This window comes from Bos javanicus, chromosome 21, assembly GCF_032452875.1.
Source record: "Bos javanicus breed banteng chromosome 21, ARS-OSU_banteng_1.0, whole genome shotgun sequence".
In the NCBI taxonomy this organism is placed as follows: domain Eukaryota; kingdom Metazoa; phylum Chordata; class Mammalia; order Artiodactyla; family Bovidae; genus Bos; species Bos javanicus.
In genome coordinates, this window is record NC_083888.1 from 40,632,475 (window position 1) to 40,658,727 (window position 26,253).

The 26,253-nt window shown below is 36.4% G+C and overlaps 1 protein-coding gene across 13 annotated transcripts in view; it reads left to right on the top strand.

The window, feature by feature from the left end:
- Nucleotides 1–26,253, top strand: part of G2E3 (G2/M-phase specific E3 ubiquitin protein ligase) — a 78,143-nt gene that overhangs the window by 20,398 nt on the left and 31,492 nt on the right. For 7 of the 13 annotated variants that reach the window (XM_061394052.1, XM_061394055.1, XM_061394062.1 and 4 more), the window contains 6 exons: nt 9,658–9,698; nt 14,330–14,427; nt 17,312–17,413; nt 20,178–20,302; nt 21,175–21,340; nt 25,796–25,902. In XM_061394052.1, the coding sequence (XP_061250036.1) occupies nt 9,658–9,698; nt 14,330–14,427; nt 17,312–17,413; nt 20,178–20,302; nt 21,175–21,340; nt 25,796–25,902 (639 nt within the window). Of the gene's footprint in view, nt 1–5,926; nt 6,366–6,847; nt 7,007–9,657; nt 9,699–14,329; nt 14,428–17,311; nt 17,414–20,177; nt 20,303–21,174; nt 21,341–25,795; nt 25,903–26,253 lie in introns of those variants that run through there. The other 6 variants (XM_061394065.1, XM_061394063.1, XM_061394056.1 and 3 more) reach the window with 5 other exon arrangements.

Genomic DNA, 26,253 nt, shown 5'->3' on the forward strand with positions numbered 1-26,253 from the left:
AATTGTGTCGGACTCTTTGCAGTCCCATAGACTATAGCCTGCCAGGCTCCTCTGTCCATGGAATTCTACAGGCAAGAACACTGGAGTGGGTTGCCATTTCCTTCTCCTAGGGATCTTCCTGACACAGGAATCAAACCCATGTCTCCTGCATTGCAGGTGAATTCTTTACCATCTGAGCCACTAGGGAAGTATAGGTGTCTTTTATTTATTTTCTTGCCTAGTTATTTTGTCTAGAACTTCTAATACAATGTTGAATAGATACAGTGAGAGTGGACATCACTGTTTTGCTCTGGATCTTATGTGGAAATTTTCAGTTTTTCACCATTGAGTTTGATGTTAGCTGTGGGTTTTTCATAGATGCTCTTTATCATGCTGAGGAAATTCCCTTCTGTTCCTAAATTGATAAATGTTTTTTGTCATGAAAGAGTGTTGGATTTTGTCAAATGACTAGCTAAAGGTTTGTCAATTTAGTTGATCTTTTTTAAGAACTAATTTTTTATTTTATTCTCTGTTGTTTTTCTGTTTTTTTTTTTACATTTATATAAACTCTCATCTTTATGAATTCCTTCCTTCTACTAGGTTTGGTGTCACTTCTAGCTCCTTGAGGTATAAAGTTACTCTTTGGGGATCTTCTTTTTCAATGTCTGCATTTCCAGTTATAAATTTTCCTCTGATCACTCTTTGCTGTATACTGTAGGTGTTTTTTTTTGTTTCAGTTCAGTTCAGTCGCTAAGTCGTGTTCAACTCTCTGCAACCCCATGAATCACAGCACGCCAGGCCTCCCTGTCCATCACCAACTCCCGGAGTTCACTCAGACTCACGTCCATCGAGTCAGTGATGCCATCCAGCCATCTCATCCTCTGTCGTCCCCTTCTCCTCCTGCCCCCAATCCCTCCCAGCATCAGAGTCTTTTCCAGTGAGTCAACTCTTCACATGAGGTGGCCAAAGTACTGGAGTTTCAGCTTTAGCGTCATTCCTTCCAAAGAAATCCCAGGGCTGATCTCCTTCAGAATGGACTGGCTGGATCTCCTTGCAGTCCAAGGGACTCTCAAGAGTCTTCTCCAACACCACAGTTCAAAAGCATCAATTCTTTGGCGCTCAGCCTTCTTCACAGTCCAACTCTCAACATCCATACATGCCCACAGGTTTTGGTTGTGCTGGGTCTCTGTTGCTGCGCAGGCTTTTCTCTAGTTGCAGAGAGGGAGGGCTGCTCTCTAGTTGGAGTGTGCAGGCTTCTCATTGCAGTGGCTTCTCTTGTTGTGGAGCACAGGTTCTAGGATCTGTGAGCTTCCGTAGTTGCAACTCCCAGGCTCCTAGAGCTCAATAGCTGTGGCACATGGGTTTAGTTGCTCTGTGGCACATGGGATATTCCTGGATCAGGGATCAAACCTGTGTCTCCTACATTGGAAGACAGATTCCCTACCACTGAGCCACCAGGGAAGCCCTATCATAAGTTTTAGTGTGTTATGTTTTTATTTTCATTGGTCTCTAAGTATTTTCTAATTTCCCTTTTGGTTTCTTCCCTCTTTTGCTCATTTAAGATTGTGTTGTTTAATGTCTGTATTTTTGAGAATTTTTCAGCATTCCTTCTTTCCTTTGCTTGTTGGCCATATTGTTGTTTCTTTCCTGGAGTGTGTGTTCCACTCCCAAGTTCGTTTTTTGACATCAATATCACCCTGTTACCAAAGCCAGATAAAGACACTATAGGAAAAGAAAACTACAGGGCAATATCCCTGATGAATATAGATGCAAAAATTCTCAGCAAAACACTCGGAAACCAAATTCAGCAGTACATTAAAAGGATCATACATCATGATCAATCAGGATTCATCTTTGTGTGTAAGAATGGATCAATATATACAAATATATAAATGTGAAACATAATACAAGTGAGTTTTTCCAGATGGTGGTAGAGGTAAAGAACCCGCCTGCCAGTGTAGGAGATGAAAGTGATGCAGGTTCGATCCCTGGGTCGGAAAGATCCCCTGAAGTAGGAAATGGCAGCCCACTCCAGTATTCTTGTCTTGCGAATCCCATGGATCAAGGAACCTGGCTGGCTACTGTCCAAAGGGTCGTAAGGAGTCAGACACAACTGAAGCAACTTAGGACAACACAAATGGAAGGAGAAATAAAAAAGTCATCTCAAAAAATACAAGAAAAACTTTTAAGAAAATCCAGCATCCTTTCCACCTATCAGAACAAGATCCAGTTTCCCCCACAGTTGCTCACATCAGAAAGCTATAAGCCTCTTATCCTCATCCCTCAGAAGGCAGACAGAATGAAAACCACAGTCACAGAAAACTAATCAAACTTACCACATGGATCACAGCCTTGTCTCGCTCAATGAAACTATGAGCCATGCTGTGTAGGGCCACCCAGGACGGATGGGTCGTGATGGAGAGTTCTGAAAAAACGTGGTCCACTGGAGAAGGGAATGCCAAACCACTTCATTATTCTTGCCTTGAGAACCCCATGAACAGTATGAAAAGGCAAAAAGATAAGATGCTGAAAGATGAACTCCCCAGGTCGGTAGGTGCCCAATATGCTACTGGAGAAGACTGGAGAAATAACTTCAGCAGAAAGAATGAAGAGACAGAGCCAAAGCAAAACAGCACCCAGTTGTAGATCTGACTGATGATGGAAGTAAAGTCCGATGCTGTAAAGAGCACTATTGCATAAGAACCTGAATTGTTAGGCCCATGACTCAAGGTAAATTGAAAGTGGTCAAACAGGAGATGGCAAGAGTGAACACTGACATTTTAAGACTCAGTGAACTAAAATGGACTGGAATGGGTGAATTTAACTCAGATGACCATTATATCTACTACTGTGGGCAAGAATGCCTTAGAAGAAATGGAGTAACCCTCATAGTCAACAAGAGTCCGAAATGCAGTACTTGGGTGCAATCTCAAAAACGAAAGAATGATCTCCGAGGCAAACCATTCAGTATCACAGTAATCCAAGTCTATGCCCCAATCAGTAATGCTGAAGAAGCTGAAGTTGAGCCATTCTATGAAGACCTACAGGACCTCCTAGAACTAACACCCAAAAAATATGTCCTTTTCATTATAGGGGACTGGAATGAAAAAGTAGGAAGTCAAGAGATACCTGGAGTAACAGGCAAGTTTGGCCTTGGAGTACAAAATGGAGCAGGGCAAAGGCTAACAGTTTTGCCACGAGAATGCACTGGTCATAGCAAACACCCTTTTCCAGCAACACAAGAGACAGCTGTACACATGGATATCACCAGATGGTCAACACTGAAATCAGATTGCTTATATTCTTTGCAGCCAAAGATGGAGAAGCTCTATACAGTCAGCAAAAACAAGACCAGGAGCTGACTGTGACTGAGATCATGAATTCCTTATTGCCAAATTCAGACTTAATTGAAGAAAGTAGGGAAAACCACTAAACCATTCAGGTATGACCTAAATCAAATAGCTGACGATGATACAGTGGAAGTGACAAATAGATTCAAGGGATTAGATCTGATAGACAAGGTGCCTGAAGAACTATGGACCGAGGTTTGTGACACTGTACAGGAGGTGTTGATCAAGACCATCCCCAAGAAAAGAGAAATGCAAGAAGGCAAAATGGTTGTCTGAGGAGGCCTTACAAATAGCTGAGAAAAGAGGAGGAGCAAAAGGCAAAGGAGAAAAGGAAAGATATAACCATTTGAATGCAGAGTTCCAAAGAATAGAGAGGAAAGATATGAAAACCTTCCTCAGTAATCAATGCAAAGAAATAGAGGAAAACAATAGAATGGGAAAGACTAGAGATCTCTTCAAGAAAATTAGAGATATCAAGGGAACATTTCATGTAAAGATGGGCACAATAAAGGAAAGAAATGATATGGACCTAACAGAGACAAAAGATACTAAGAGGTGGCAAGAATTCACAGAAGAACTATACAGAAAACATCTTCGTGACCCAGACAACCACGATGGTGTGGTCACTCACCTGTAGCCAGACATCCTGGAATGTGAAGTCAGATGGGCCTTAGGAAGCATCACTATGAACAAAGCTAGTGGAGGTGAACAAAGCTAGTGGAGGTGATGGAATTCCAGCTGAGCTATTTCAAATCCTAAAGTATAATGCTGTTAAAGTGCTGCACTCAATATGTGGCAAATTTGGAAAACTCAACAGTAGCCACAGGATTGGAAAAGGTCAGTTTTCATTCCAGAGAAAGGCAATGCCAAAGAATGCTCAAACTACCGCACAATTGCAGTCATCTCACACGCTAGCAAAGTAATGCTTAAAATTCTCCAAGCCAGACTTCAACATGAACTGAGAACTTCAGATGTTCAAGCTGTATTTAGAAAAGACAGAGGAATGAGAGATCCAATTGCCAACATCCACTGGATCATTGAAAAAGCAAGAGAATTCCAGAAAAACATCTACTACTGCTTTTATTGACTATGCCAAAGCCTTTGACTGTGTGGATCATAGCAAACTGTGGGAAATTCTGCAAGAGATGGGAATACCAGACCACCTGACCTGGCTCCTGAGAAATCTGTATGCAGGTCAGGAAGCAACAGTTAGAACTGGACATGGAACAACAGGTTCCAAATAGAAAAAGGTGTACGTACGTCAAGGCTGTCTGTATATTGTCACCCTGCTGATTTAACTTCTATGCAGAGTACATCATGAGAAATGCTGGGCTGGAAGAAGCACAAGCTGGAATCAAGATTGCCAGGAGAAATATCAGGAGAGATGTGCAGATGACACCACCCTTATGGCAGAAAGCGAAGAAAAACTGAAGAGCTTCTTGATGAAAGTGAAAGAGGAGAGTGAAATTGTAGGCTAAAAGCCAACATTCAGAAAACTAAGATCATGACATCTTTTCCCATCAATTCATGGCAAATAGATAGGGAAACAATGTAAACAGTGAGAGATTTTATTTTGGGGGCTCCAAAATCACTGCAGATGGTGACTGCAGCCATGAAATTAAAAGACACTTGCTCCTTGGAAGAAAAGCAATGACCAACCTAGACAGCAAAAAGCAGAGGTATTACTTTGCCAACAAAGATCGTTCTAGTCAAAGCTATGGTTTCCCAGTAGTCAGTCCTGTATGGATGTGACTGTTGGACTGTAAAGAAAGCTGAGTGCCGAAGAATTGATGCTTTTGAATTGTAATGTTCTTGAGAGTCCCTTGGACTGCAAGGAGATGTAACCAGTTACTCCTAAATGAAATCAGTCCTGAATATTCATCGGAAGGACTCATGCTAAAGCTGAAAATCCAATACTTTGGCCACCCAAGGTGAAGAACGGACTCCTTGGAAAAGATTGTGATGCTGGGAAAGATTGAAGGCAAGAGGAGAAGGGGACGACAGAGGATGAGATGGTTGGATGGCATCACCGACTGGATGGACATGAGTTTGAGTAAGCTCCAGGAGTTGGTGATGGACATGGAAGCCTGGCGTGATGCAGTCCCTGGGGTCGCAAAGAGTTGGACATGACTGAGTGAATGAAATGAACTGATCATCCTTTCATGATAAAAATTCTCAACATAATGGGTATAGAAGGGGGAAGTACCTCAACATTTTAAAGGTCATAGATGACAGGCTCACAGTTTTCATTTTACTCAATGGTAGAAGGTTGAAAACTTCTCCTGTAGGATCAGAAACAGGACAGGGGTGCCCATTCTCACCTCTCCTGTTCAGCGAGTACTAGAAGTCCTAGCCAGAGCAATCAGGCCAGAAATAGAAATGAAAGCATCTATGTCAGAAAACAGGAAGTAAAAATATGTTTGCAAATAGCAGGATCTTATTTATTGAAAACCCTAAGAATTCCACCAAAAAAACTGTTAATACAGCCACTCAGAGTGAGTGGGAGTCTGGCTTACTTGATTATATTTGTTATCTATTGCTGTGTAGCAGATCACTGCAAAACTTGGTGCCTTATAAGAACAGACATTTATTATTTGTCAGTTTCTGTGAGTCAGAAATTTGGGAACAGCTTAGCTGTGTGATTCTGGCTTTGGGTCTTCCATGAAGTTGCTCTTAGGCTGTCAACCACACTGCAGTCTTATAAAGGCTTGAATGGGGCTGGATGATTTATTTCTAAAATAGTTCACATATATATGATTGTGGGTAAATGCCTCAGTTCTTTGCCAAGTGGAGCTCTCCTAGGAGCATCGTGAGTCTTTAGGACATGGCAGTAAGCTTCCTCTAGTGCAAGGGATCCGTGATAGAGAGAAGGAGGAAGTCATAATGCCTTTTATGACCTAATTACGCTTTGTCACTTCTGCCAGACTATTTGGTGGAAGTTACTAAGCACAGCCACAGTCAAGAAAAAAAAAGATTAGGCTCCAACTTTTGAAGGGAGGAGATTCAGACTGAATGTCAGTGACTGACCAAGTGGAGGTAAGCAATACAGGAGACTCAGAATATGTCTAGATAGTGGCCTTCTGGAGTTCTTCATTAAATTGTTAATGGTTTCTCAGGGAAGGGAGGAATACTTTAGTAGTATTTCTAAGACCAAGACTTGGGCTGTTACTGAGATATTTTTGTACCTAGCATTATTCTCCTCTTTTCACTTAGGAAGACTTAAGATTCATGTACTGGAAACAAAATGATAAAATCTAGTTAAAATCATGTGAGGTGGTTTTTTTTTTGAAGTTTTGTTTTAGAGACTCCTGACTGAAGTAAATCATCATTGGGATGCTGTGGATTAGGAAGAAAGCTGATGCCAACTAGTCAAAAATATGAGTCTTGTAGTACCTTTGGAACATTATCCTGTTTGGGAGTAACTTTTAATTTTTATATAATCTTAAGCTTAGAAAGGACTTCCCACATGTCTTGGATGGTAAAGAATCCACCTGCAATACGGAGACCTGGGTTCGATCTCTGGGTCAGGAAGTTTCCCTGGAGAAAGGAATGGCAACCAACTCCAGTGTTCTTGCCTGGAGAATTCCATGGACAGAGGAGCCTGGTAGGCTATATAGTCCATGAGGTCATAAAGAGTCAGACATGACTGAGAAGCTAATACAAGTACACAAGTACAAGTAAGCTTAGAAAATAGCTGTAAGAATAGTGAAAGGAACTCCTATATACCCTTTAAACAGACTCCCCAGTGTATGTTTGTGACATTTGCCTTTCACCTGTTCTAGGCCAGGTGGCCTAAAACCACCAGGGATAAACCTGTAGTGTGATTAAGTTAGGTTTGTTGACAGTGCAGTGAGAGAGATCACAGACCAGGGGAACCACAAGACTTTGCCCCAAAGAGTAAAATAGATTTCTTACAGGATTTTGTAGAAGGGTGGCACTGAAGAAAAATTTAAATGAAGTAGTGTTTTGATAGAGTCAAAGCAAAACCAAGGTTATGTGTAAAAGAATCAACATTAGGTCTGAGCTGTAAAGTGGGCTTAAGGTGGTGTTTGCTTGAAAATTACAGAATTAAGAGCTTTTTGAACATTTCTTCTCCTAAAATTGCTTACTTAAATTATCCTAGGAAGAGAAGGGTATTTCAGAAAGTTTACTTAAGTTACTTCCCATCATCTTCCCAGTTGAGAGACAAGTACTGTTATGATATTTTTTCCCTGATAAGTTACTTTTTTAAAAAAGGTAAAGAACTTCATGTAATTGGAATAATGTAGATAATAATAGTGTGCGGTTTCTTTGACGCAACATGTTTGTAGATTCATCTGTTTTATTGCATCCTCAGCACTTGTTACCTTTTCACTGCTAAGTAGTATTACATTTTATTAATACACTGAAATTTGCATGTCAGTTTTCTTGTTGATGGACTTGTAGGCTTCCAGTTCGGGAGTATCATGAAGACAGCTGCTATGAGCATTTTTATATAAAGTTTTTAGTCTATATGTTTGTTTATTTCTCTTGGATGTATACCTGGCTGTGAAACTCCTACATCAAAGGCTAGGTGCTTGGGTATATATGTTTAACTTTTAAGAAACAGCTAAAACTTTGCAAAATGATTATTCCATTTTACATTCCCATCAATAATTTGTGAGAATTCCTAGTTGCTTCATATCCTTTCCAATGTTTGGTATTATAGGCTTTCTAATCTTAGACATTTTTACAGGTATAAAGTAGTCTTCATAGTGGTTTTAGTTTTTAATCATCCTAATTAGCAATGATGTTGAGCATTTTTTACGTGTTTATTGGCCATTTGTATATCTTGCTTCATGAAGTGTCTGTTAATGTCTTTTGCCCATTTCTTAGTTGTTGGCTTTGTATTGTTTTAGGAGTTCTTTATGTATTCTGGGTACAAGTCTTTGCCTGACACACTTTTATAAATATTTTCTCCTAGTATGTGGCGTGCAGAATTTACCTTCTTAATGATATCTTATGATGGGTAGAATCTTTTAAATTTGATGAAGTTATTTTAAAACTTAAATAGTTTTAGCTATCACAGTAAAGTCTGTGATCCACTTGAAACTAATTTTTATTTATGGTGTAAAGGGTGAATCTCAAGTTTCCCAATTTTCCATCCAGAGATCCATTTTTTCCAGCATCATTTGTTGATAAAAGACTTCTTTTTCTCATTGTTACCTTTGTTAAAAATCAAGTGACCCGAAAAGTCTGAATCTGTTTCTGGGCTCTTTATTTTTATTCCATTGGTCTGTGTGGAATACTGTGTATTAATACATTTTGAAAAGCTGTATAGAGTACCTATTAGATTGTTGAAAACAGGAAAAACCTTTCTTGTTCATGGTTTGATAGCTCTGGAGATCTTTCTTATGACCATCATCTTGCTGCCAGTGATATTTGGAGACTTTTCAGCATGAAGCACTATATATTCCTATATATATATATATATTTTTTTTTTTTTTTTTTGGTGATATGTGACATTGATACTCACTTTTATTCTTTTCTATTTGTAAAGATGCAGAAACACTTGTTTAGGTCAGAGTTCTGAGGCTAGTGATTAAGAAACCTCAGGTACCTTTTTTTAAGTCTTACAGTTGTCTGAACATATATTATAAAAATCTAGACAGAACTTCATTGCAGTGTTGAACCAAGAGAGATGCCCAGGTCCGTATAGTTTGAAGGGAAAGAGGAGGACAAGACATAGCCACATAGAAATTGTGATTTCTTATAAAGAAACATTAGTTTATAATCTTGCAAGTTAACCTGTATTGTGGACCTCAATCATTCTGAATTATCAATCCAATAAACTTAAGTAAGCAGTAGTTGGAATTCATCTGCAGAGGGGAAGGGTAAGAAATTATAAGCTAGAGAAATTGAATCTCAAATATAAATCTGTTGTTGGGATACTGACTAAATATTGTTTACAAGTTAAAATTTTTATATTTATTTTAGGTGAGGTGCTGTAATCATGTGTTTATGGAATTTTCTACAGTAGATTTGTGAAACTGCTAGAAAGTTGAAAGTCTTAAGTCTGTGTTCCTGGTATGTCCTGAGTTGGGTCTCCTTTTCAGTGAATACCAGTAGTCATCTTAATCTTTTTGATAACTAAAAAACATTTCTTCCAATTTCTACACTGTCCCCAGAATTTACCACCTTTGTTGAAAATTACTGGTCTTAGATGTGGAAAGGTAAGGAAATAAAGTACTGGAGTAAGAAATGATCATGCAGCTTGTTCGTTATCATACACTGACTAAATCTAAATAAAATGGGTAATTTGAGAATTTTGAAATTAAGATGTCTGATTGTATATTCTTATTTTTTCTAGTAAAATGAATGAAAGTAAACCTGGAGGCTCACAGAATTCTAGTAAGTAATCATATTTAAAATATTTTCAAATTTAACTTAAAATATTACGATACATCATTCTTGCTTTTTTTTTAATTACAATTAATCTTTTAGACTGCTACTCAAACACTAGGAATGAATTTCCTGATCCATGCTTAGATCGTGTTTCTATATACTGAAGTATAATGTTTTATGTATTAATTTCAACAAAAATCTGCTAGAAAAGGATAATTTGCCAAATTTTATTTGTATATTCTGTATTTATCAAATGTGGTTTGTATTTGAACAAAACAGTATTATTTCTTTAATAAATACGATTTTTTTTTTACCTTTTTGTGTGATTTTTCTTCTTACAAAAGATAAAATGCAAATGAGAACAGTTAATGTACAAAAGTTTAACATGAAAAGGAAAACTTGCCTGTTAGTGCTCACAACCATCTCCTCAAACAGATGTAGACTTTACTTTTAGTTGTTTTCTTCATTTATTAGTTATAAATAGTATGTATTGATTTGCTACTATGGAAGATGAAACTTTTAAATTGTTACTTTATACTCAGTTGCCACTACTTCACCTGATCTACCCTGTTTAAAATTTATTGTTTGATTGCCTCTAAAAGTATTACACTTAAAACTGAATCTTTACTCTCACTTATAGAGTATCTATTGGAGAAGGCAGTGGCACCCCACTCCAGTACTCTTGCCTGGAAAATCCCATGCATGGAGGAACCTGGAAGGCTAGAGTACATGGGGTCGCTGAGGGTCGGACACGATTGAGCGACTTCCCTTTCACTTTTCACTTTTATGCATTGGAGAAGGAAATGGCAACCCACTCCAGTGTTCTTGCCTGGAGAATCCCAGGGATGGGGGAGCCTGGTGGGCTGCTGTCTATGGGGTCACACAGAGTCGGGCACTACTGAAGTGACTTAGCAGCAGCAGCAGCATAGAGTATCTATTAACTGCCTATCATATTGGGTAAGGAAATTTATGCCCTTAAACCTCCCTCTACTTTGCTTTCCTACTTTTACCTATATACTTCTATCAGTTATGCTAATAGTTCTGAAACTTAGTAGTTCATGGGCTACCGTCTTATATTTGTCAAATGTAAATATCACCTGTTACTGTTATTTGGTTAGTATTTTTCTTAAGTTTGTCTCAGCTCTTTACTTGAATGAACGTGTTCATTTTATTACTGTAACATAACCACTATCGTTTGCTGAAGGGTTACGTGAAAGGTGTAGAATCGTTTGTAGAAGGTGGTATTAATAAATGTAATAAAGTTGGAACAATTTTACAGAATTTTAAATGTTAAAATTAATATGCAAAGTACAAATAAAACCAAAAGTAACCTACTTAGAAAAATGCATGCCTGAAACCTGGTCTGTTCTGCGCCCAGGGCCTTGGTACCAGGCAAAGAGAGGAGGGAAACACATGGAAAGCACAAGTCCATAGCATATAGCAGATGCAGCTCCATCAAGCTGTAGTGAGGGAGAGCAAATACAGGATGGATGTTTCACAATATTAAGTGTTGGTTTCTTTCCAGTCCTGAAATCTATTTTGTGAGTAACCTGTTGACAGATACAGTACATTTTCAACATATAACATCCATTCTTGATTACATATTAAATAAAGTAAATAAGATTAGCTGCTGTAGTAGGTAAACCCTGAGGTTTTAATGGTTTAACATAATAAACATTTTATTACTTGGTCATGTTACACTCCAGTGTAGATTGGTTAGGGGAGATTGAAAGGGGCTTTATGTTCCATACATTTAGAGTTCATTTAGAGTTCACGTTCATTCCATCTTATATTGATTAACTGCCGTGAGATACTCAGTCTTTTCAACTAGTGATTTTTTTCCTTGTTTTGTTAGTATGGTATTAGAAATACCATGTACAAATAAATATCATAAGATAAAAAGGATTGGTAATTATATTAATAACATTCAGGTCTACCTTTGTGCATACCTTTTTAATTATATTGCTATGTATTATCTCATTTAATGCTCATTAAGTCATAGTCTGAGGTAAGTGCTATTGTTGTCCTTATTTTTATAAGACGAGGAACCAGAACCATAAAGTGTTTATGTGACCTGTTCAGGGTTACACAGCAAGAGTGTAGAACTAGGTCTTCACTCAGATCTCCCTGACTCCGTGATTTGCGTTTAAAGTTTTATTATTGTGATAAAGAACATAGAATTTATCATATTAACTATTTTGAAGGGTGGCACTTCATTCAGAGTTGTGTAGCTGTTAACACTGTCTAGTTCCAAAGCATTATCCCTCCAGAAGGAAACTATCCACTAGGTAGTTACTTCTCATTTCTTCTGTCCTCAGCTTGTGAAGACAACCAGCCTACTTTTTGTCTGTCTCTATGGATTTACCTGTTTTGGATAATGTAATCTATTATATAAATGGAATCATGTAATTTGTGACCTTTTGTGCTTGGATTCTTTGACTTACCATAGTGTTTCTATGGTAACACTCATAGAAAGACTCATCTGTTGTTGTAGCATATATCAGTATTTCATTCCTTTTTATAGCTGAAAGATACTCCGTTATATGGTTATTGTATATTTTGTTAACCCATTCATCATTCATCCATCTATTTGATGGATGAATGGAAATTTGATTTGTTTTCCCTTTTTGGCTATTGTGAACAGTGCTGCTATGAAGATTAATATACAAATATTTGTTTGAACATCTGTTTTTAATTCTTTGGTATTATATATAACCAGTAGTGAAATTGTTATATAGTAACTATGTTTAACTTTTTGAAGAACTGCTCACTATTTTCCAAAGTGATTGTACTATTATTACATTTCACCTAGCAGTATATGAGGGTTTTGATTTCACTATCTCCTTGACAGCATTTGTTATTTGAGATTTTTTGTTTTAGCCATATCTTCTTCGGAGAAATGTTTATTCAGATGCTTTGTCCCATTTTAAGATTGAGTTGTGTTTTTCTTGTTGGGTTGTGAAGCTTACGAACACTAGACTCTTAAAAGGTGTATGATTTCCAAATGTATTTAACCATTCTGTAGATTGACTTTTCCCTGTGTTGATAGTTGTCTTTGATGCACAGAAGTTTTAAATTTTGATGAAGTCCAGTTTATCTTTTTTTTTCTTTTATTGCTTTTGTTTTTGGTGTCATGTGGTATCTGAAAAACTATTGCCAAACCAAGGTTTTGAAGATTTCCCCCCCCTGTGTTTTCTTCTAAGTGGTTTATAGTTTTGGCTCTTATGTTTAAGTCTTTGATCTATTTTGAGTTAATTTTTGTATAGTTTATGGAGAAGGATTCAGTTTTACTATCTTGCATGTGACTTTCCAGTTGTCGCAGCCCCCTTTGTTAAAGAGACTGTTTTTCCCCATTGAATGATCTTGGAATCCTTGTTCAAAATTTAATTGACCATTGATACCTGAGTTTATTTCTGGACTCTTTTCCATTGATCTGTATGTCTGTCCTTATGTCAGTACCACACTCTTGATTTCTGTAGTTGCATTATAAGTTTTGAGTCTTCTCTTTTTCTCTGGCTAAAGGTTTGCCAGTTTTGTTGACCTTTTCAAAGAACCAGCTTTGTTTGCAATTATTCTCTCTATTCTGTATGTCATTTATTTCTGTTCTTATCTCTATTATTGCCTTTCTTATGCTAGTTTTGGGTTTAATATGTTCTTTTTCTAGTTCTTTATTGTTAAAATAAAGTTACTGATTGGGATCATTCCTTTTTCATATAGGCTTGCTCTATGGGTCTACAAGCCTAAAGATCAGCCAGAGGTGAAAGCTTAGAGTTCTTAGGGTCATTTCTGAGCATGCATCCAGCCCTGGGCATGTGATGTCCTTCTAGATTCCCTCGTATATATGGGAGCTTTTCAGAGCCCTTATCTTCCCATGTATCTTCCTTTACCTAGTCTCTTCTTTCCTAGCCTTTTTGGTCTTTGCCTACTTGCCCTGTTATCCTTTGCTTCAAGCTGCTGCCTCTAGTATATTTGTCTTAAATGCTTCTGACAGTCACACTCCAGCCCTGAGAAAGTTCTTACACAGATGAAAGAAGGGCAGGCATCTGAGCCCATCCCCTGGGGAGCCACCATACATGTCAGAACACACACAATCACATTTCTCTAACAAGGTCCATATTCCCTCCTCTTAAGACAGTCCACACCGGGAGCATGGCCTAAGGAACAATACACATTGATCCTGGGCTTAAGGCCATTGCCTGGTTGGAGAGTGAGGGATAGTAGGCAGGTAAGTTAAAATGCCACAGATCTGTCATCAAATTTTGGCAGCTTGTTTATTAAGCATTTTTCTCATTATTTCAAGTTTTTAAATCAGATTTCAGACTTTCTGAAAAGTTGATTCTGATGGGTTTGGCAGCATTATCATTGCTTTAGTGGAGAGATGAAGTTTTAGAGTTTACTAATTGGTTGTTTTCAATGAGTTGCCAATTTTGTTAAAGATTAATTTAAAAATGTAAAGTCACATTGTTTTAGCAGTAGGTATTGAAAGTCTTAGTTTACTGAAAACAATATAATGTAATTTGTTCTCAAAAAGAAATGAACACATCGTTGAGAGAAACACCAATTCCATAGGGTTTGTTTTTTTTTTTTTTTGGTTTTTGTTTAAATTTTTTTATATCTATTACTTTTTTCACTGTTAGCTTGTGTTTTCTGTCGAAAAAATGATGACTGTCCTATTAAATATGGAGAAAAGAAAACTAATGAGAAATGGAATCTCACTGTACATTACTATTGTTTGGTGAGTATAATTTTTAATTAAATCCTAAAAATTTGGTATTCTTCTAAAGAAGAGAATTTGATCCTGATGGCTGGTTTCTGAGAAATGGATAAGTCATTTAACTTCCCTGGATCTCTTTTGCTATGTAAAAATAAGATTTTTCATTTATCATATTCTAAGATTCTGAAATGACTTGATACATAGTAATACTTGTCATCATTACCTACTTATTTTTGTTTAACCCTTTGGGGCCTCAGTGGAAAAATAAAATGGTTAGGTCTGTAAGGGAGTTGTTCATTTTGCAACTTTGTTGTTTACATGGCTGCTAGTGATAATTATCAGAAAGGACCTGTTTGAAGGCTCAGGAAGTAAAATAAAAGTATTTTATTTCACGGAGAACCTGAAAAGAGAAATTTTGACTGCAGGTAATAAATATTTGTGGAAAAGGAAATAGGTTAATTTATGGATCACTCAGTTGCAAGAAAAAATGATGATATATTGAGAATTGTCTCTCATTTTTTCCCCATTCCCTCTACCAACTTCTCATCTCATTGAATCTGCTTTAAGATACTAGTGGTACCATCACTGCCTTAGCATGATGCCAAGGTTACATGAGTATATACAGTATTCCTTGGCACTTGCAATAGATATATATTGCTGCTTCACTGATTGTCCAGCTTATAAGTGAAATTTAGCAGCGTATAAGTGAATCAATTTTATATACACACACACACACACACACACACACACACATATCCACTCTTTTTTAGATTCTTTTCCCATATAGGGTACAGAGTATTGAGTAGAGTTCCCTGTGCTATACGGTAGGTTCTTATTAGTTATCTATTTTTAATATAATAGTGTGTATATGTCAATCCCAGTCTCCCAGTTTATCCTTCTCCCCACTCCCGGACTGTTCCCCTTTGGTACCCATAAGTTTGTTTTCTACATCTGTGACTCTGTTTCTGTTCTTAAGTGGTTTATGGGGCACAGAAATGTGGTATTGGCTGAGATGGGTGGTTCTGGCTTAGGGCCTCTTCTACATGAGGCTACAGTTGACATGTCAGCATGGTTTGGTCATCTGAAAGCTTGACAGGCTGGAGTATCCACCTCCAGTGGCTCACTTATGTGGCTTTTGGCCTCAGTTCTCTTGCCTCTTGGCAGGAGGCCTCAGTTCCTTACTTCCTGGGCACCTCTGTAGGGCTGCCCACAGCATGACATCAGGCTTCTCCCAGAGCAAGTAATAAAAGAAAGGGATAGATATACACCAAGATGGAACTATATGACCTAGTTTTTATAATCATATACCACTATTACTTTTCCTTTATTCTGTTAGAGGTGAGTCATGATTCTAGCTCACACTTAAGGAGAAGGAAATTAGTTCCCACCACTTTTAAGGGAGGAGTATCAACAAATTTAGGGGCGTATTTTTATTCTTACAACAGCATCCATGTTAAAACTTAGATGCTTCCTTGAGTAATACTTTAACATAAATTCTTGGTGTTTCTCTAAGGTTTGTAAACTGGTCTAGGAACCTAATTACTTTGTACCAAGACTTAGGGGAACATGAAGTTGATATTCTAGATTATTTGTCTTAGAGTCATATAGGGCTTAGAGTCTTACAGGGCTTCCCAAGTGGCTCAGTGGTAAAGAATCTGCCTGCCAATGCAGGAGATGTCGATTCAGTTCTTGGGTCAGGAAGATCCCCTGGAGAAGGAAATGGCAACCCACTCCAGTACTCTTGCTTGGGAAATCCCATGGACAAAGGAGCCTGGTAGGTTACAGTCCGTGGGGTCACAAAAGAGTCAGACAGGACTTAGTGAATAAACAACAACAACACTACCAACAACACAGAGTCTTACAGTTTGTATCACAAAAGAAAACCTTTTTATATTTCTAAACAGTTCATTTTACTTTTTATGTAATAGAATTAGAAGAGACCTATTTTATTATTAGTCAGTGTGTTGGTTTTTTTTTTTTCCCCCCTGTAATTTTTAAATAATCTATGGCCCTTTTGGGATTTTTTAAGATACACTGATGAAAATCTCTAATCACAAGTCTGAAGTATTACTGAGTTATTTAATATATTTAACTTGGTCATATCAAAATTTCCCTTATGTTCTTTCTTATTTTATTAATGAGTGTAGTAATCCCAAAACACGTTGACCCTAGTTCAACACTTACAGGACTGGTGTTTCATTGTGAACGGGAAGGTATAGTAATATTATAAATGATAATGGAATATTAGAGCTGAGACTTGGAAACAACCTAGTCTGTTGTTTTTATTTTTGTGTTTAATATTAGAAACACTGAATTACTTGCTTAGGGCTCCAGAAAGTTGGGCTCAGATCCTGGTTTGCAAGCCAGTACTTATTCACAGCCTCATGCTTTTTCTTGATTCATGTTCCCTTAATATGTTTAAACTGAGGTTAAAACCTATTTTAAAAAATTTATTTTCATTAACTATAATTCAATAGATTATCTATAATTACGTCTTTTATGATTCAGAATCCAGCTAGATTTATAGTTAACCTGAAATATCACTGATAATTATCTCCATAGTATTTATTACTATTACATATACATCTTTCAGTATATGCCGCTTTTTCCCGCCTAAAACTTGATCATAAGTGTTTATTGTTTGTCTTCCTTCCCTTTCCCTGTTATTTTCTATGATACTTTTTAGAAACCAGTTTGGTTATATAACATGTTAATATATAGTGTCTTTGAAATCAAACAATATGAGTAGCCTCTTACTTTGACTATGAAAAATAACTACTATAGGTAAGAGATACTTGAAATTAGAGTGTTTTATATCCATTTTTATTGGAATATTATAGATATATATTTTTTATTCCAAACAAGTTTCTTAGAGTTTATTTTCTAATTGAGAATATATTCATAGTTGATGTCAAGTGGAATTTGGCAGAGGGGTAAAGAAGAAGAAGGAGTTTATGGTTTTCTAATAGAAGATATCAGGAAAGAAGTGACTAGGGCTTCTAAACTGGTAAGTAAATTACTTTACTCATTGCACCATAAATATTGTCAGTATTAAGGAAGTCTTTTGCATCACATTCTGTACTAGAAATTGATAAGACATTGATTTTATGTTATTTTTGTCACAGTAAATTTTAGAACATTTTGTATTTTTTCAAATGAAAGAGCTAAACCAACCTTGGATAACATGTGTGGCAATACTGATTTCACTGCTTGTCTTCCAACCTACCCATCGTTTCATCCACTCTTATCATCAGAATTATGATCCTACTTCCACTGAATTGTTCTTCACATCTTCTATCCTGAGGCAATCCAGTTATTTACTTTTCATTCTTATGCCTCAGTTGCTGGGTTGGAGAGATAGCTTGAGATGGAAACTACACAGCTCTACAGACCAATCATTTATGGTCTCCTTCTGTCTTGTGGCTCTTCTGTGACACAGTTTGCTTATGTTCAGTGCCTTCGCCTGCTCTCCGAGATAAGTATTCTGAACTTTAACTCCTTATTCATTCAGTTACAGTTTGTGAATCTTCTCTGTGATGGCTGTTACTACATGAGGGAATGGACTGTAGGTCTCCATGTGTTCTGAGTAGAAACCATGAGAGTTACAGAACGAGAAGATTGGAAGTACAGGGGCTTCTGTTCAGAGAATGGGGCACTGGAATTGACGACTTCCATGGTGGAGCAGTTTTGGCTGATGAGAGGACTCTTCATTACACTGAAGTGGAGATGAAGTGCATTGACACATTTTAATTGAGGAAGTAAAAACAAAAAGATTGTCCTATCAGTGCAGAAGTCATTTAGAATGATAACAAGAATTAAAATACAGAGGAGGGTGCCAAAGTCTGGAGGAAGTTAGGTAGGTGACATTAGGTTCTAGGACCAGATCTTTTTAAGTCTGAAGGTAGAGTAGTGGCCTACAGTCTGCAGCACAGAACTTAAAACAATGTTCTGTTTGTCCTTCTCCCTACCTCTATCTATATTTATGTCCATTCCTTGTCAAGTCTGGAAATGGAGGAGGATGAAAAAATAAGCAGCTTCATACAAGAAGTTCTATAAGGGAAGCATTCAGAGAATTTTATTTTGGTTGAGACAAAGATATGAAAGTGGTTATTTTTAAGGATATTCAAGATTCAGGGGTGTGTGTGTTAGTTGCTCAGACATGTCCAACTCTTTGCGATCCCATGGACTGTAGCCCACCAGGCTCCTCTGTCCATGGAATTCACCAGGCAAGAATACTGGAGTGGGTTGCCATTTCCTTCTCCAGGATCTTCCTGACCCAGGGATCGAACCCAGGTCTCCTGTATTGCAGGCAGATGCTTTACCATCTGACCTACTATGGAAGCCCAAGATACAGAGGAGGTAATGATAAACTAGAGGTTCTAAGGCACAAGGGGAAACCTTGGAGAAAAGGTTAAAGTGACATTTACCTATGGGCCTTGTGGGAGTATTAGTACCAAAATTTTTCAATCTTCTGGTGATAGTGAACTTGTCATGGAAGATGGCCTCTGCAGGTACTGTTTGGAAATCCTTTCTTAAGACATCATATCCTCTCTGAGTGTATTGTGAACCTGTGAGAATTTCTTGATCCTGAAGAGGTGTCTCGATTTACGACCTTAAAATAGAATTCCATATGTCAGTTTATAGGGAGAGACTTAGGTTAGCAAGGTATATCATTTTACAACCTGGCAGTGCTTGACAGGTGGACAGTATAATCCCTTCATCAGTGGCCAATATGATGCTCATCTCAAAGGTTCCAAGATATATGAAGTACTCTTCTGTATTTTAGTAATGATTGATTCATCTAATTATTTTTCTGTTTATATACTGTAGTGATATTTAAGTTAGAGGCAGTGATATTTGTTTCCTAGGGCTACTATAATAGATTACCCCAAACTGGGTCGCTTAAAACAGAAATGTATTCTCTCAGAATTCTGGAGACCGGAAGTTCCAAATCAAGCTGTCAGAGGGATTGACTTCTTCTGGAAGCTCTGAGGGAGAATTTTCTCATGCTTCTCTTCTGATGGCTGCTTCTCTTCTGATGGCCTTTGGCATTCCTTGCTTTGTGGCAGCATACCTCAATCTCTGCCTCCATCTTTATGTGGCCTTCCCCTGTGTGTCTTAAATCTCTCTCTTTTTTTACTTATAAGGACTTATAGGGACCACCTTAAATCCAGGATGAACTCATCTTGAGATCTTTAACATATCTACAAAGACCATGTTTCCAAGTAAGGTCACATTCAAAGGTACCAGGAATTAGGCCTTGAATATAACTTTTGGGGAATCACTACTTAACCTACTTACTATAGGTATCTTAACACTATTTCATTTGCTTAAGATAGAGTGATCCTCGCCAGTTTTTTACAAATGGTTTTTTAGAATTGTTTTGCTGTTGTCCTATATATAATATTTCCTAACTGTGTTTTCTGTTGCAATTTGAATGAGACTTTCATGTATAATCTTTATGTATACAAACCCTTCAGTTTAAAATATTTTAGCAGGTAGGAAGGAAAAGAAGCTTCGCTGTCTCACCCACATTAGATTAAAGATGTTTGCTTTATCAGAAATTGTTATTTGAGTGACTCTTTAGATTGGGTTGTTTCTGAGTAAAACAATTTTTTTCAGGAAATGTCTTTAATATACTATAATCACAGCTATTGTATGGGGAAAGTAATTGTCAGACTCTCCACAAAGAATATTCATTTATACCTTGGTCTTACCTATAGTACTCAAATTTTCTACATTATAATCCCTATTTTTATATTTTCTTCTAGAAATGCTCTGTTTGCAAGAAAACGGGTGCTTCAATTGGGTGTGTCGCACCCCGATGTAAACGAAGTTATCATTTCCCATGTGGACTTCAGAGAGAATGTATTTTCCAGTTCACTGGCAATTTTGCGTGAGTTAATTAACTGTCAAATATGAAAGAAGATGTAAAGGAAAAGTGGAAAATGGATATGGATCTACCTAATTATATAATTCCTTTGTAAAATTTCTTTTCAAAGTTACACTGGGGTTATATGGGTACTTTAGAGAATTATAATATCTGTAATGGCCTTAATGATTAATATTCACCTCTAGCTTTCAGCCCTAGAATATAATATGGAAGTGTTAATTTATTCACATTCAATAGAAATTTCCATCGTTATCTGTGTTCTTATTGAGTAAATTGAAGACATGTAAATTTAATGCAGTCAGAAAAATAACTACCCTGGCATGACCCTAAAAATGTTTGTTTCTTGAGTTCAGCTCTAAACATCAAGATTTTATGAATTTTGGTGTTTGTTATCATGAGTGATTTATTTCTTTTAGTCTTTGTGCTCTTGACCTATTTAATGAATTGTTCTGTATGAAAACTGCCGTGTATAAAATGCAAATGGAAATAAATTTAGTGGGTTAAGAATAATTATTGTTTGTACTTTAGTTATTAAAATAATGTTTTTAAGTATGAGTTCCTTCCTTTGATTTTGTGCAGGTTTGAGTACAAATGTTGTGTATACTGTTACTAACAGTATTTCATAATTCTCAATATAGTATTAGTTATTGAAATTCTGTGAGGTGAATCTCACCACCAAAAGGTTCACATTTTAAAAATCTAGCTCTCCTTGGTTATAGATGATGAGACTGATTACAGTGGCATTTCCCCTGCCTGTTGTAAGTTAATTGTGAGAGAGACAAATGAATTTTCTCTAACAGATATGAATTGTAATGCTAGCTTAGTTGTGCTTTATAATTTATTAGATGATGTTTTTAATTAATTTACATTTTTAGGTCATTTTGTTGGAAACATCGACCTGTTCAAATAATTACATCTAATAATTGTAGAGACTCCTTACTGTGCACCATTTGCTTGGAATTTATAGAGCCTATTCCAACTTACAGCGTGTTACGAAGTCCTTGTTGTAAGAATGCTTGGTTTCATAGAGACTGTTTGCAGGTAAGATAGTTTGTAAACATTTTCTGATATAAAGTCTGTTGCTTGCTGATTTGAATTAGAATAGACATGTGTTTTAGCTCGTACTAGTAACTTTTTAAAATGGCTTTATTGAATAAAATTTTACATGTAAAATTACTCTGTTGAAGTGTACAATTAATGTTTTGGTTAAATACTTTAGATACTACCTTTTAATGTATGTTTAAACTTAAAAAATTTTGTTTTTACCCAAGGATTTTGCTTGTATATCACAAATAATAATACAGTCTTTAATTCCCAAGTTTGTTTATATGCTTAAAGTTAGAAAAACCAAGATATGTGAAATAATAAATTGTAAGCTAGGATAATTTAATGTTAAGAGGTCTATTTTTTTTAGTTTAGTAAACATTTTGTCATGCACTTCTGAGGTGGCACAGTGGTAAAGAATCTGCCTGCCAGTGCAGGAGACGCAAGAGAGGCAAGTTTGATCCCTGGGTTGGGAAGATTCCCTGTAGAAAGAAATGGCAATCTGCTCCAGTATTCTTGCCTGGAAAATTCCGTGTAGAGAGGTATCTGGCATGCTGCAGTACATGGTGTTGCAGAGTCAGATACGACTGAGCCTGTGCACGCGCGCGCGCGTGCACACACACACACACACACAGAAACACATTATCATAACATTTGAAATTAAACTGATTACTGTCTAATGAATTGAAAATACGTTATAGTTCTTTGAGAGCCACCTTGTATGTCAAACCTGATGACAAATTTTCAGGTAAATTGAATATCATAAAACTATTAAATAATCTACAGTTTCTTCAATTCAGAAGGTAGTTTAATAATCTGCAGTTTCTTCAATTCAGAAGGTAGTTTAAAATTTTAAAAAGATCCCAATTATTAATAACATCAAATATATGTAATATACATGTGTAAAGGTGTCAACTGATAGGCAATTATTGTTGATAATGCCAATGATCAAAGGATTCACTTTAATTTATACTGTTTTTAAAGTTTGGCTTTTATTATTATTTAGTAAAATGAACTGTTAAATTGATTACAAATTATCTACAGAAGTTTTTTTTTTTTTTAAGTTAGAAGATGTTGTAAATCCTCTTATATTTCAACAAAATCTTAATAGTACTAACAGTAGTCCAAGTAGTAAAGCTTTTGATTACTTTCTGTTTTTTTTTTTTTTTTTTTTTGTATGAGCCTTCAACTCTTCTTTTTAGTATTATTCAGTTAAAAGTGGCAGGATGCAGCCTGTTTTGTTGGGTAAATAGTAGAGATTCTATTAATTCTCATGAAATAGTGTTTGTAAAAGGATCCAGAGAGTGCAATTCTAAACATCATGAAGTACTATCTTTATCTATTGAAGAAGAAGTTCACATTATGTGAGAATCTCTAAAAAGTTATTATCTTAATTAAGGGGTTATATTTGAATGACTTGAAAGTAATTGCTGTCAAATATATCATCTTGTTAACTTTGTATAGTAGTGTGTTATTTTTCAGGACAAATAAGATTTGCCTCATTTTGTGTTAATAATGAAACAGAGGTTTTCCAGTTTGACCTAGTATTCATAGGACTTTTTGTGAACTCTGAAAGTACTAAGTTTCTAAGTCTGTCATTAAAAACTAGAAATAGTACTACTAACAAAAATGTAGGTCTACTTTACGCAGGTGTAATATAATATCATGGCCACGTGGACACCTGTATGTGATGTAAATATTAACAATCATTTATTACATGTTTAGAGCATACAAGGACAGAACTTGTTCTTGAGTCATGTTTCTTGAAGAAGCTTCAGTGGCTTTACCACTCTGGTACAACTGTTAACTGAAATAGTAAATGGAGTTTACCCAGTTTAGGTAGCAATAATCATACCTAAAGAAAAAGTTTTTTTAATCTCTGAACTCCATTAATACAAAGAGTTGAAGGAGGAACATACCTATGCAGTAGGATGAGAATTATATGTGGTTAAGCAAATTTTAAGCAAATACCAGACACTTTACCTGCCTCCTGTGAAACCTGTATGCAGGTCAAGAAGCAACAGTTAAAACTGAACATAGAACAATGGACTGGTTCAAAATTGGCAGAGGAGTACATGAAGGCTGTATATTGGCACCCTGCTTCTTTAACATATATGCAGAATATATCATCCAAAATGCTGGGCAAAATGCTGAAGCACAAGCTGGAATCAAGATTGCTGGGATAAATATCAACAACCTCAGATATGCAGATGACACCACCCTTAGGGCAGAAAGCAAAGAGGAATTAGAGAGCCTCTTGATAAAAGTGAAAGAGGAGAGTAAAAAGGCTGGCTTAAAACTTGTCATTCCAAAAACTAAGATCATGGATCCAATCCAACTGGATTGGATCCAGTTACTTCATGGCAAACAGATGGGGAAACAATGGAAAGAGAGAGATTTTATTTTCTTGAGCTCCAAAATCACTGTAGATGGTGACTGCAGCCATGAAATTAGAAGATACTTGCTCCTTGGATGAAAAACCATGACAAACCTAGACAGCATATTAAAAAGCAGAGACAATACTTTGCCTACAAAGGTCCATATTGTCAAAGCTATGGTTTTTCCAGTAGTCATGTATGGATGTGAGAGCTGGACAATAAAAAAGGCTGAGCACCGAACTGTGGTGTTGGAGAAGACTCTTGAGAGTGCCTTGTACTGCCAGGAGATTAAACCAGTCAATCCTAAAGGAGATCAACCCTGAATATTCATTGGAAGGACTGATGCTGAAGCTGAAACTCCACTACTTTGGCCACCTGGTGCAAAGAGCCATCTTACTGGAAAAGACCTTGATGCTGGGAAAAACTGAAGGCAGGAGGAGAGGGGGATGACAGGATGAGATGGTTGGATGGCGTTACTGACTCAATGGACATGATTTAGAGCAAATTCCAAGAGATGGTAAAGGACAAGAAAGCCTGGTGTGCTGCAGTCCATGGGGTTGCAAAGAGTCAGACACGGCTGAGTGAACAACAAAAGCAAATTTTATTTGTGACTTCTACAAATGCTGTTATATTAGGATTTTGTGAGGAGAGACTATAGATTAGTATCGAATAAATTGATAGAGCTTTTCCATTCTGTATATGGAAAGAATTGTCACTATTCTTGTTCATTTTGGATTTCTCCATCATTGCTGTGGTCTTGGTATCTTTTATGTCTGCTGTTTTTCTTTCTGTTTCCACTGATCAAAGATCCTTTAGGTTCAGCAGAAATTTCATTAATTTGTTATTTTCCTCTCACATGTTGTGTGTGTGTGCTACATTGTAGTTGTTTGAACCTGGATTCTTCTTTGTTCACTTCTTCCTTCACCATCCACAAATTATTCCCCAAGTCTTTTAGGTCTGCTTAATATTTTTTGTGTATCCTTTTTTGCTACCTTGTATCTTAAGCCCTTTGTGATTTCACTTCAGACAGTTTTTCTTTTTTTATTAACTAGGCTTTTGCTGGAGCCTGTTGGCTCCTGCATGCCTTATTCCCTATCAGTTCTTCATGCTACTGACTTTGACTTCTCTTTATGTTTTTATTACTTAGTTCAGTATGGTCAGCATGTAATCTTTAAGGATATTGTGATTAAGTTCCCCAATCACACGTACTCTTTTTGCCCCTGAGAGTTAATATGTGCTATCCCCTTTCCTTGATTATCTTTTATCCTATTTTCATGGCAGATCCCTATTTTTTCCAAACACAACTTTGACCTTACCATTGCTGTGACATTTTTGCCAGGCTCTTACATAAACTTCAGTACTTCTTCCTTTCTCTTACTGTATGTACTTTTCTAAAAGTACTTTTATACTGTATGCCTACTCACAAGAATTCCTTGAAACAGAATCTAAGTCATTTTATGTTTGTTTTTGGTACTGGCATAGTGTTTGGTACCTAGATAGTGGGGATTAAATATTTATTAAATAAATGTATACTTCTAGTTTTTTAAATTGAGAATTGGCTACTCTTTCTCTTGAATATCTTCTGCCTGCTGCTTCTGTATTTGTATTTGTTGATGCAGTGAGAATGGGTTTTATGCTCTTCCCTCTTGGAAAGAAAACTAACAGAGATTGAGGTAAAAACAGAACCAAGGATGCTTTATATGTATCATTTATATTTAAACATCCTTCCTAGATTAAGTAACCAAAGATTTTTACTGTTTTATTCACAGAGAGTGATGGACAACACAATTTTTGGGAACAGAAATGACATTAGATACAAAAGGTTGAGAAACACATGGGTGAGAGATGTAAAGAACAGTCAATTCATTGGCTTAATATTTTTTTCCCATTGGAAGAAATATCTCCAAATTTTAGCAGTGGGATAACTTAGTTTAACAAAGTTTATGAACCACTAACATAAATAAAAATTCATAATATATTATGTTAAAAGTAGCACATGTTCTGTTAGCTGTATAATTCATAACCTGATAATCTGTTAAATTGTTAACCATGTATTTTCTGTTTTCCACTATAGGTGCAAGCAATAAATGCAGGAGTGTTTTTCTTTAGGTGCACTTTATGCAATAATAGTGATATATTTCAGAAAGAGATGTTGAGAATGGGAATTCATATTCCTGAAAAGTGAGTTACATTTAGCCTTTTGATGAAAAGATGTTTTAAATGTAGAATTTAAAAAAATGGAAATACTCATTTATATTAAGTACTCATAGATAAGCAGACATTTCAAAAAGGGAAATCTAAAGCCTGTCCCACCACCACTTCCTCCTCCTCCTCAGATTGCCAGTTCTTTTGACCAGGCACTGTGACTTAACTGTCTCAGTAGTTGTTAATAGTCTCTTAATAATTGTACACCTCACTTGTGTACCGTATTCATGGACTTATACACAAGTATAATAGGCTTCAGAATGGTATGTATAAATTATATGAGAATCAAGATGTGGTTTAAAGTATATGAGAAGAATTTTGTTAATA